Source organism: Ambystoma mexicanum, chromosome 2q (assembly GCF_040938575.1).
Source record: "Ambystoma mexicanum isolate Mex_15411 chromosome 2q, UKY_AmexF1_1, whole genome shotgun sequence".
Lineage (NCBI taxonomy): Eukaryota > Metazoa > Chordata > Amphibia > Caudata > Ambystomatidae > Ambystoma > Ambystoma mexicanum.
The window spans coordinates 205,076,566-205,089,036 of NC_090924.1; the positions used below are offsets into that span (position 1 = coordinate 205,076,566).

The following is a 12,471-nucleotide window of genomic DNA, read 5'->3' on the forward strand; positions in this document are numbered from 1 at the left end:
TGCTGTACTGCTCCGCTGCACTTCATGTGCCATTCCTCCAAGACTAAGCCTGTTTGCTTCAAAACCGTTTCTAACTGCACCCTGCCCCTCCATCCTGCATTGAAAGTGCCTGTTTGCTTGAAAATCACTTTTAGCGGTGCCTTCATCCTACTGTTGGACCTTACACCTATTCCCATTTGGCCAAGTGGATAGGTTCAGAACTGTGCTTTGCAGCATACTTGCTGCACTGTTTCTTTCTATCCCCCATCCCCTGTGTTTTTTGCCCCATATACTCCCCCCCCCCCCCCCCCACCCCTCTCCATGTGCCTCAGTAGATCAGCCTGGTAAGTGTCCTCATCAATGCAGCTAGCTATGTCACCATCTGTCCTATCTTCTCTAACTGTTTCTCTATTTCCTATCCCTCTCCCATCACAAAATCTGACCGGAAGAAACTTAAGGACATACTGGGCTCCAACCCAGGCTTTCTTATTGCAGACACCCATGTCACAGCTTCCGCCAGAGACACTCACAGACATTCCCTTTGTCATTACCTCACCGAACCTATGGAGCCAGTACATGGTCACCTCTCTCTCTCCTATTGCCTCTTCTCCCATTAATGGCGTCGCCCACCGGGAGGTCCTCTTTCACCTCTTCGCCATTTCCAGGGTCATCATTAAGTTGTATCGGAATGGAACCATCCTGGTTCAGGGGCCTCAACACAACCTTCTCTGACAGGCTCCTACCTCGCCTCTCAAACCTCCCTTTTCTGCTGTGCCTTCCTCCTCCTCTGCACAGGCTCCCTTGCCGGCTGTGCCTTCCTCCTCCACTGCACAGGCGCCCTTGCCTTGATTCACTGTCCGGCTCCAATGTTGGCCTTGGCTCTTCAGCCATCCTCCACTATCCCTTTGGCTCTCTTGACACCCTCGGATGGGACCGCAGTCCCAAGCGACCCCCGCAGGAGACCTTCAAAGATTGCAAGCTGCTCTATATTGCTGCGCTTAACTCTCGCTCTGTCAAACACTCGTCTGACATCTGCCATCTCCTTGAATGCATGGACCTAGATGAGTGAAGACTCGTGTTCCCGACGCAGAGTGCAAGCGCATAAAAAAAAACCTGAAGCACGGGGCCTAGAGATGTGCTATTTATACGACGCCTGATGTCACATCCGGAGCAGACATCCGAGCAAGACGGATCGACGATCGAGTTGAGGTCCACTACACTCCCTGTCTAAAAAGTTTCTGAGCAGCAGAGCTGTATGAGGAGATCTATCAGATGAGGAATCTGCAGGAGAAAAGCAATCCAGTGAACAAGAATTACAGGTGAGTAACTTGTAACTTCTCCAGCATGGGGTCTTGCATGGATTCACATGCTCATGAAGATTACACAGCAGTGCATATACAGAACCAAAGGTGGTGGCAAGTCTCAACAGAAGCTATACACTTACATGGAACAGAAAGATTGCATAGCACCACTTGGCCAACCCGGGACTCCTCCCTGGAAACCCTGTCGATGCCGGGGAATCTCATGAAGGTATGGGTAGACCCCACATAGCAGCCCTGCAGATGTCGAGCACAGGAAAACCAGAAAGTAACACTTTAGCTGCTGCGATAGCTTTGGTGGAATGGCCGGCCAGCCTGGAAGTGGTCTGTTGGCCAGACAATGACAGTCCATGATACAGCTAGAGAGCCACCTGGATATGGAAGCCTTAAACAGGGCCTTCCCATGTCCCAGAGGACCAAAGTTAACAACCAGCTGAGAGGTCTACCAAAACTCCTTTGTGCATGGGACATAAAACGTCAAGGCACAAGCAACACCCAGCGAATGCAATGTCCCCTCAGCAGGCGTGGAAAGGTTCAGAAAAAAACCCTGGCCGGACCAAAGGCTCGTTGACATTAAAAGTCAAAGAAAATTTGGCATAAAGGTGGGATGAGTCTGCAGCACCACCTTTGTGGCGTGGTAGGTGATGTACGGCTGCTTGCTGGGTAGAGTCTGCATCTCCCCAACCCGCCTAGTTGAGGTGATTGCCACCAGGAAGGCAGTCTTCCATGAAAGAAACTTCAGAGGGGCACGATGCATTGGTTTAAATGGTGGCCCCATGAGCTTAGCCAAAAACGTGTTCAGTTCCCAAGCCAGGGTAGGATCCTTCACCGGTGGAACGGTCCAAGAGGACTTTGAGGTACTCCTTGACGAGCCTGTGCAACCACAGGGATAGCTTGCCTGGCGCCCATGTGTACCATGATATGGCAGCCAGATGAAACTTGGAGGCATGAGCTAGCCCCGCTTTAGCCAACGAGAGCAGGTATTTGGGGGGGAGGTGCAGGGCAGTTTTCTGCAGAGGCGTTATCTTGCGAGTCTTACACCACACGGAAGCCTGTAACAAGACAGCATAGAGGGAGCTCTGGCCGTGGCCAGGATCATCTTGCACACCAACGGCAGGGCATAGTGCCCAAACTAAAGGGCTGCAGGAGCCAAGCCAGGAGGCTCAGTGACGCCAGGTCATGGTGTAGTACTTTTCCGTTTTCTCTGGAGAGAAGGTCAGGAAGTGGAGGCAGCCGGACAGACTGGGCCACTGAGAGATGGAAAGGTCCGGGTACCAGATCAGCCATTGCCCCGCCAGTGCAATGAGGATCATCCTGCAATGCTAACATCCGAGTGGGTTGATCACACTTAGGCGTGGAATCAAAGAATGCGTACATGGTGAGCCCATGCCACAGGAATGAGGAGGCATCCCCAAGCTCCTCGGCTGAGGATACCTGCTGGCAAACCTTTGCCACTTGGAGTTGGCAGCTGTTGCGAAGGCCAATCTAGGGTGGACCCCACCTGCTGAAGAGAACACATGTGCCTGTTGAAGTTCCCACTCGTGGCAGGACTGCAACTCTGTGCCGAGCAAGTCTGCGAAGGTGTTCCTGGTGGCTGCCATGTAAAAGGGGATGAGGAACATGGTGGTCGTATTGTCTGAAGATCTGCACCACCTTCTCCGTAGAGGAGGCTGGAATTACTTTAGTGCCCAAGAGACTGCCCGGATCTCCAGGACATTTATATGAAAGTCCTTCTCCTACGGGAGCCAGAGGCCTCTGGTGTGAGACTGTCCTGTGTTGGTTGCCCATCCCTCTAGAGAGGCGTCCGTGGTGACCGTAGTCTAGTACCAGGAGGGGGGAGGGGGGGAAATCTGAAAGGGAGCCCACTCTGCATCTCACACAAGGAGCATCAAACAGTCCCAGCCCACTTCGTGAGAACACACACACGGCCCTGCACTAGCCTGCAAAAACCAAGGCTTTCCCAGGAAAGTGAATGGTCTTTAAATAATGTCCAGACCTGGCTGGGCAGGCAGAAGGCCACAGAACAAGATGGCCAAAAGAACAAGCAGACCCCTTGTGGACACTAGCCACAGTTAGTAGACAAACAGGGTAAACGCGGTAGGGCTAACGAAAAGTACTGCACAAATAGTCAAAATGCAACAGCTGCCACCAGCTTGTCTTTTAGGCACATCCAAAGTAACCAAAAATCCATTTGAGTGTAGTCTATGGACATACACACATAACCCCATTTCACTGCATTGTAAGATTCACTGTGCAATGATAAAAAGTTACCCAAAAGTAGTAACAAAGGCAAAAGACTAAGGGAAACAGTTTCCCAGTACCGACAGCCTGAAAGACCATTCTGTTTGCCCATAACAATGAACAAAATCATTTTTTAAAAAGGCAGACTGTATCCACATCTGACTAGCTTTAAGGGCAAGGCATAGGACGCTATGTCCGTCAACCTGTTCCAGTGCTCGGAGACTCTCCCTCCAACTGGGGAAACGCGTGGGAGAGAACTCAAAAGTAGCATAACAAGCGCCACTGCCCCTAGAGGCCCCTCTGCCCCATCCAGGACATGAGAAACGCTGCTCGCCTTTCTTGGCTTGCGGTAGCTGTGCTTTACTTCATACCACCTGTAACCTCTGCCTCTTGAAGAGAAGCTGAATGATTGTTTGACAGGCAGTTGCACAGCTAGCCATAGAGACTTAACAGCCAGTTTAGAATCTTTATATTTCTCTAAAGACTCCTCTGCTTTTGTACCATACAGATGCTCACTATGAAAAGCCATGTCCAGAAGCTTGGCTTGAACGTTAGGGAAAAACCCAGAACTGTGACCGTAAGATTTCTGCAGCACTGTGGATGTGCCCATCATTGTCTATGCAGTCTGCAGTATCAAGACCTGCTTGCAACACCAGACAGGCCACCTCTTTACCATCATTAAATAATGTCCAAGAAGCCATCCCTCACATCCCTAGTTCGGAAATGATCCGCTATTTTCGCTATAGTCCTCCACAGCATGTGGGAGTATTTACCAAAGGCACATGTGGCATTGATTGCCTTCAGGGCCATGCTCTCCGACAAAAAATGTTCTACGCCAAGGCATCAGTTTTCTTGGACTCCCTGTCTGTAGGCAGATTGGAAGTGGATGTGGCTAGCCTAGAGCTTACCATGGTGGCTTGGACCACCAAACCTCCTGCAGTGGGATGAGACGAGAGAAACGGTAGGCCCGCCCTTGGCTAGCTTATAATTATTAGTACGCCCGGCAGCCACAGCCGGGGTGAACACGATTTCTACCACATAGGGTCAGATATGGCCACATTAAAGGGCAATGTTCTTTCCATCAGCAGACCTTTGTCCAGGATGTCAACAAGCGCATAGGACATGAGGCGCTTGGCCAGGGTGCCCAGACCCAAAGCTAGGTCCATCCTTGCCACTTTATTCCTGTACTGGGAATTGGGATGTCCATAAGAGGATGCCTGCTGCAGGTCAAGGTCAGTTCACTTGCCTCATGGAGACCCTCAGCCAGGGCTATTAAATGGCCTGGTCTGTGAAAAAGTAAGTGTCCCCCTATCCCCCCCCCCCCCAAACTCACCCGTACCTCAGCTACATGGCAAAAGGGACTGACCTCTTTTTGTCGAAGATGAATCTCAATGAAAAGCTCGGATCTTCACTCTGGGATAAATGAATGCTTGAGCGGAGCCAACGTAGACGGGATTGTTCCAACAAGATCTCCCGGGACCAATAACTCTAGGGCCGTCAGCGCCGGTAGCGGCTTCATAATAGTCGAGGTAAAGATTGAGGGAGTAGGACCAGACGCGGTCACCTTGCACCGGAACCTCCAGGCACAACTGGTGCCTGAAATGCTTGCGTCTTCAAGGCCCAAGCCTTACACACCAAAGCTTTTTGAAAGAGCTGAAGCATTTGGTCTTTGAAAGCTTCTCCCTCTGGGAACCTGTAGATGGGAAAGATTTACCCCTATTCACCAAAATATCTGGGTTGTATCTGGCCCGAATGTGGTTTCTCTTGTGGGAGGACGACAGGTTCAACCGCATACAGAGTGCAAGCTCTTTTTCCCTTTCTTGTGGTGTCTGTCCTTCTCAAACAAACCAGAGAATTTGTTGGACACATGAGGGTTAACTTTGCCGATCGTTCCCAGACTGCTTTCGGGTTAATTTGCTGGCTGGAATCCCACTGCTCAATGTCGTGTTCCTTCCTGAGACACCTCACGAAGATACCAGGTGGGTTCATAATGGAATGGACATCGGTGAGCGACAGTCTTCACAGCGCTTGAAACCTGAATATTTAAGGCATGACATATCAGCGTCAAATGAAAAATGTTTTACTCTGAAGAGAACCATTCCAAAAAGTGCTGGGCATGCACAAAAAAGGAACTGGAGGTACGGGGACATAGTGACACATTCTATGCACTGCTGATGTCCCATCCGGAGTCTTGGAGTGGCACGTCCACGTCAACAGGATTCAATGGTTGACATGGTATTGCACTACGCCTCCTTCAAAAGTTTGAGCAGCCGCCGCTGGAAGTGATATCAGATAAGGAATCTGCAGGAGCATGCAATCCATTGAAGTGGAGCTTTTGAATTCTTGCTGGCACAGCCGACTTAGAAAAATATTCTATTCTACAAGGTATACACAGATGATTTTAATTGTTGGTTTGGAGGGGGGGTCCTGCTGCGACAGGAAATCAGTACTTTAACTTGGTGCGACTGTTCAGGAACAAATGCTCTGTCGTATTGTGTGCGGGCTTAAGAGTATACCCACTACTCTCTTGAACAGGCACAGGGATTTTACTCAGTTATGAACTACAGTATAAGAATACATTGAGACCTCCAAGAATCTTTATTTTGCCTACAATTTGGTTAATGTGCGGTTTTGAAAAAGGCCAAGGGCCGTAACAGGTGTCAACCAAGGGACATAACCATTATAACGTCTTTAACTGGCACAATGTGTGGTGGCATTTCATTGTTTTACATAGATGGGTTAAAGGCAAACAGTATCTGACATTCTCCCAAATCAAACAGTAAAGGATCTTCAAAAAGACATTACAGCAGCATTCTGAAAATGTGCCTGCAAATTACATTTTAAGACCAGATTATGAACGAAATGTAGTGCAGGTATCTGGTACATCTAGTTAAACAAATGCAATCAAGTGTTTGCAGGTAACAGTTCATTTTGACACTGTAGTCAAGCTGATTCACAAGACCAGCATCTAAACAGGAAAAGATGAAAATCTGAAGTACACGTTGACTTACCGACCATCTGCCTGTAGGGCAACAGAATTAATCCAACCAAAGCTTTTTCCGATGGTTGCTGATGACCAAATGGCTAACCCTTGGATGGCTTCAGGGCAATGAAGTTCACAAAGTGCTTCAACAACCATCATGATTGTCATTTCCAATTCATTTCCCTTAAAACAAAAGTAAATTAAGCAGTCAAAAACTGCTAAAAATGTTTTACATTTTAAAGAACCTATCTTCACACTTTTCTTCCAGGCAGACAACACGAGCAACACCTCAGTTGAGTGGCAAAGAAAATCCAAAAAAAGTGAAAAGGATGATCTTTTACCTATTTGTTTAATGCATGCAATTTCCACTGTCCATCTATGAAACACCTTTGTAACAAATTGCTTTTAAGCCAGGACACAGACAGATAAAAAAGAAAACTTAATCATTGAAAAACTGCAATTCTATGGAAAAAAGGCTGCAAAAAATGCAATGTTTAAATTTGGTTCATTAAATGCCCTCATATCTATGGGGCTAAAACACCTTAAAAAGCTTTAATAAGTGTCCCAAAACTCGTGGCAGGGCTTAGGCTGTGACATCCACTCAGACCCATAGTTCCCTGGATATATCCCTATATAATTATGCACCAGGCGTGCATTTATTTACAGAACTGCCAATAAATGAGTATTGATTTTCAACTCCACTAAAAAAACACCCCCTTCAACTTTTATCAAAACAAATGTTAAGGGGGTTTATTATTTGCCTGCCTTTATTTATTCAATATTGTGTCATTATTTCTTTTTCTTTTGTATTACTGAGACATAGTTTTGTCCTCAGATTTTCTTTACATATAGTGACAAAAAAAACCAACAAAAAGCATATTGAAGGAGACCATAAAAGTCTCTTGTTCTTTTATATAATCATAAAAACAAACTGCAGCAGGGAAAACTCCTAAACTATACAACGCACATAGGACAAAACGTTAAATTAATAGGCATTCACTTGTAGGTCTTTTCAATGTGTGCAGAAAACATGAATAGAGTAAAAAAAACATCACATCGATATTAAAGAACCTTCGTGTGTGTTGCGGACCGTTGGTCCATTCTTTTGAGTTTGTGTGGACCTGTATTCCTAGTTTATACAGTCTAGGAAGGAGAATATTGCAGGTCAGAGTAACCAGACCTCTGCATTTCACAATTAATGTGTGGGTCACTTGACCGAATCTTGGTTGACGTCACTTAGTGACTGTCCTCGTCTTGGACATTTCAGCGAATCGCGATTGAGTATGCTTCTGGACCCTTTGAACTGTTGGACACCTGGAGTGGGAACAGCAAACAGTGCGATTACTTTTTTTTATAAAATGGGGGCTGCTAGATACATCCCGCCACGTGAGAACTGAAATCATTCTGAAGGTGGGCAGATCAGGAATTTTCAGAAGAGAATCAAAACCAAATTGTACTTCTAACGGGTACCTCTGCAGATTGATTATCTTTGAAAAATTACTGCAGTAATACCAATCAATTAAAAAGATGATTGCCTTGGAGATACCAGGGCTGAGAGACAGATCCCAACCAAAGATGTTCTGCACTACAGCAGGGCTCAAGTCAGGGGGTACACGTGGGGGGACGCAGTCCACCCACTTTTTTCAAAGGGTGGACTCAGTACCCCCCCAGCTAAAATGAGAAACATTGAATGTCCTCTTAGAATTTAGGAATTAAAGCCGACCTCAAGGAAGTTGTCAGGTTTTCAGGTCAGAGACGTCACCACTGCACTATATAACATGATGAAAAATAAACTATAGGTGAAATGTCCCATTTCGGTAATGCAAGTTCGAGGGAAAACATTTGTATTGGTTCTTGAAGTTTAAAACATGCACACCTTTTAACGTTTTCAAAAACACTATTAGAAGGAAATATCCTCTTGATTTTTTGTGTGATTTGATTTTATGAAAGTAAAATGCTATTCGTCCTGTGTAATTTGGGTGGTTATGCAAAGCCAATTTAAGGAAATGTTCATATTTCACCTTGATATGCTTATTTCCTGCGACGTCACCTCCCATTGCGTTTGTTAATGAGTCCCCCCACTTTAATTTTTAGGACTTGACCCCTGCACTACAGCCTTGCCAAACAAGGCCTTAGCCCATGCATCAGAATTAAAAAAGTAATCCTTTGCAAATGAATGCTGGTCAACCAAGTGGTAGCTCTGCAGACCACATGGATCGAGACTCCTCCAGGAAAGCGGTCATAGTCATACAATCCCTGGTGGAGTGCACCACAATCCCCTCCAGAGGATGCATGCAACCTGAAGATGATCGGTTTGGTCACAGCAAGCCACAAACAATTATCAGTCTTTACGGTATACTTGGCTAAGCACCTTCTTCAGATAAGTGATTCGAAAGGTTTATCTTTTGGCAGCTTTTCCTCTATAGTCCTATGGGCCCCCAAATGTTTTGCTTTTGAACCTGTCCTGACTTTTACAGGGAAGTGAGGCCTTCTACTTCAGTCCCCTGGCCTTTTGCTCATTTTGTTATGCATGCAAGAACAGTTTTTCTGAAGTCCAACTAAAGGCTTAGCAAAACCATACAACTGAGAATGTACAAAACTCCACTCTTAGTGCAAGACTGTACCACCCAAGCATATAGTAGTGTAGACAGAGCAGCCAGGCTTGTATTAGAAGGGAGAGAGGGCTGTAGGAAGGTACAAAGAATGTGTAGTATACCAAGGGTTCAACAGAAACACAACCAGATGCATTATATATAATAAAGACTTATTATGAATACAGTTAGGCCAAGTTAAGTCTTGGGGTAAGTACTTTATCAGAGTCACAAATACATTATAAACACACAACACAATGCTTGAAGGTATATAGACCAAGGCATACACCTTGTTGAGAAAACGAACAGTATTTCTAGGCAAGTCAGACCTTATCAAACACATTTAGTATAGGCCACCTATTCATGGGGAGTAAAACCCTAAACTCCTTTCTGATTACTTTCAGTAATAAAAGGTTAGTAGACCCTAGAAATTGTTCAGTGACACTCCATTAAGTGCAACACTAATTCAAGGGACATATTCAGGATAAAACAGGTATACTATGGGATAAAAACCTTTTGGTGTAGTATACAATTACAATTGCCTTTCGGCTCAGTGGAACACAGAGTAAGGTAAGCAATAACTAACTTATTTTAGGATGGCACACAGCTATTCAAGGTAAGTAAAACCCCATATACTTTTTAAAAGTACCTACCAGCAACTTAAAAGGTAGGTATAAACCTGAAACTGTATAAAACAAACTAGTGAACGCAAAACCCAATGTTACGCTTTAAGAATGACCCAAAGTTATTCCAGGTAGGTAAGACAAGGCAGACTTATTCTAGACAGACTATATAGCAGGTCAGGGGAAGCAAGACCCAGTTGATTGAACTTCCACACCAATATTCTGGAAGAGATAGTTAAGTGAAGCCAACAGCATTACTTTTGGGAAAAGGTACAAACAGTTCACAGGGGAGTAAAATAACCTAACATACTTTTCAGAATGGCACACCACCACACATGCAAGGCAAGTAAGAACTTTTATAACTGCTCACTCTCAGAGTTACAATTACCAACCAACTTATTTGCAAGTAAGTCAACTTTTAAACACATGTTCTCCATTCTAGAGAACAGGTCCAATCCTTAGAATGTCTTCCCCTTATTCTTGGAGCATGAGTGTTCTCAGTGGCAGAAGTGGGCACCAGGTCTCTAGTATCCGACAGACAGTTAAGGAAGGCACAGAAGTAGCAAAAGTCGGAGTTCCTTAGAAAGACTCCTCAAACAGGTAAGTATTACACTTTAGAGAGGTTGAAAGGATCCAGGGACTTCTGAGAAGACAGCCTAGGAGGATTCCAGCAGTGGGCCTGGGTGAATTGGATCAGAGGACTCCCAATCATGAAACACCCCCAAAGCTACACAGGAATCACAAAGTCTTAAGGTAGGCAAATACCCCAGCCAACATAGTACCTCAGCACGGAAGAAGAGTTGCAACAGGGCAGACTTCAGTATCTGCAGCCAAAACCCCAGTCGAATGATTCCTTTGTCATGAAGAGGGATTACAGGACTTTGGAAGGGATTTTGCAGCAAGGATCAACAGGGAAGGCTTCAGGGCAAGCGTTTTTTCGTGGTTGGATGCAGCTCTGTGGTTTTGGCGCTCAGAAGAAGATTGGATTTACGTCACTAATCTGATCCAGCACTCTAGTGAGGAGACGTCTGGGACTGGAATTGCATCTCTGGAGGTCCAGCAGGATGCCACCAAAGTTTCAGCTTGTTTCGGAAGACCATGCATCACAAGATGGCTCAAGGTCCCACAGTATTGGGGTATTGCAGCCCCGCAAGGTCCCACACGACGTGGGATAGCGCAAAATGCAGGTGTTCTTGAGCCTAGTGGATCTTACCAGGCTCTGGGTCGGGGTTGTCGTTTTCGGAGTTGCCAGGTTGCTTGCAAGGAAAGGCTACAGCAGGCTCCAGTTACACAGCAGGCTCTCCAGTCAATGGAAAACATTTCAGCCGCGGTTTCTTCATCAACCTCTTCGGATTCAGGTCCAGTGGTCGAATGATTACAGCTTCCAGGATCAGACTTTTATGCAGGAACCCAAACAATCAAACAGACTTGCAACTTTCAAACTTGGGGGTTTAGCAGTCCTTTCAGGACATCGAGCCACCCAGTTTGAACTGGATTCTCGCAGGCAGGCTGGAAGACAGAGGCCTGCAGAGTTTGACTCTTCCTTTACTTCCTGCCTTCACAGACACTGGTGCCTGGGCGGGCTTGACCAAGGCTTTCAGACGAAGATAAAAATCACACAAAGGAATTTCCCACCCTGGAGGGCAGGGGAAAGACCAAGAAGTGACAAGGAGCGCAAAAAAGGCAAAAGGAGGCATTTTGGTAAAATGGGCACCCATGGATTTCTTTACCAAAGCTGTAAAAACAGCCAGCTGTAAAGGTGCACCGAATTTGTGAAATGGTTCACTGCCACCAGCCATGTAAGGTAAGCTTGTCCCTGTAACAGAATTGTTACAGTGCTATTGAGTAAGGGGATAACATTGCATCTCCCCAGCAGTCCAAATAAGGTGGGAAGTGCTGGTTTTCACCTAACAAAATGTAGAAGAGATAGAAATATCCTTTCTACCCTTGGGAACTGTAGTTCTCACAAGGTTAAAGGAGAGCCAAAGGGCAACCCTATAACAATAAAAAAGATATATACCAACAGTTGTCCGAGGATCAAATTAAAAGCACATTATGGAGAGCCTTAAAGAGGACACCAATAAAAAGAGTAAAAGGATCCGAGTGTGGGACAAGGTTCCCACTCACTGAGGTAGATTTAGCACCAAGGTTAAAATCTTACCCAACAATGGAGCAACTGATCAGTCCTTCAAACCATCAGTACTGGGAAACAGTTCCTGTTTTGTCCTTGTGGTACTTTTTACCATTGCATACAGCATCTAACAATGCAGTGCAATGGGGATACTTTTGTATCACCCTAGTCTGAACACTTGGGATTTTGTCACTTTTATATGTGCCTAAAGACAAGCTGGTAGCAACAATTATATTTTCACCAGGTTTGCGCTATTTTTGGTGTGCGCATTCGAGTTTGTGTATGGCTACAAAACATGGTTAGTGCCCTAAAATGGCCACATTGTTGGTTGGCCTTCCTGCCTTTCGAGGTCGGAGAATCCCATATAAGGTCATGCACTTGCCTGGGAAAGCCCAGGCTTTCGCAGGCTTGGGATGCCTTTGTGTGTGGCGCTCAGGAAGGGGGTGCGACTGTCTGGTCCCACTCCACATCCGTGGTGTCTGAAAGTCTGTGTGTGGGACATGAGAAACCTACAGTGGCCCCTGAGACCACTGCTGGCTGTTTGACTGGAGCAGATCCTTACCACTGGGGGGATTGGACTGGATTCCAGGCTGAACTTTGGATA

At 46.0% G+C, this 12,471-nt stretch overlaps 1 protein-coding gene across 1 annotated transcript in view; it reads right to left on the bottom strand.

Annotated features, from left to right (window-relative positions):
- Positions 1-12,471, bottom strand: part of SMG1 (SMG1 nonsense mediated mRNA decay associated PI3K related kinase) — a 2,768,248-nt gene that overhangs the window by 2,248,290 nt on the left and 507,487 nt on the right. The window contains exon 23 of the mRNA XM_069647131.1: positions 6,551-6,705. Within this exon, the coding sequence (XP_069503232.1) occupies positions 6,551-6,705 (155 nt within the window). The remainder of the gene's footprint in view (positions 1-6,550; positions 6,706-12,471) is intronic.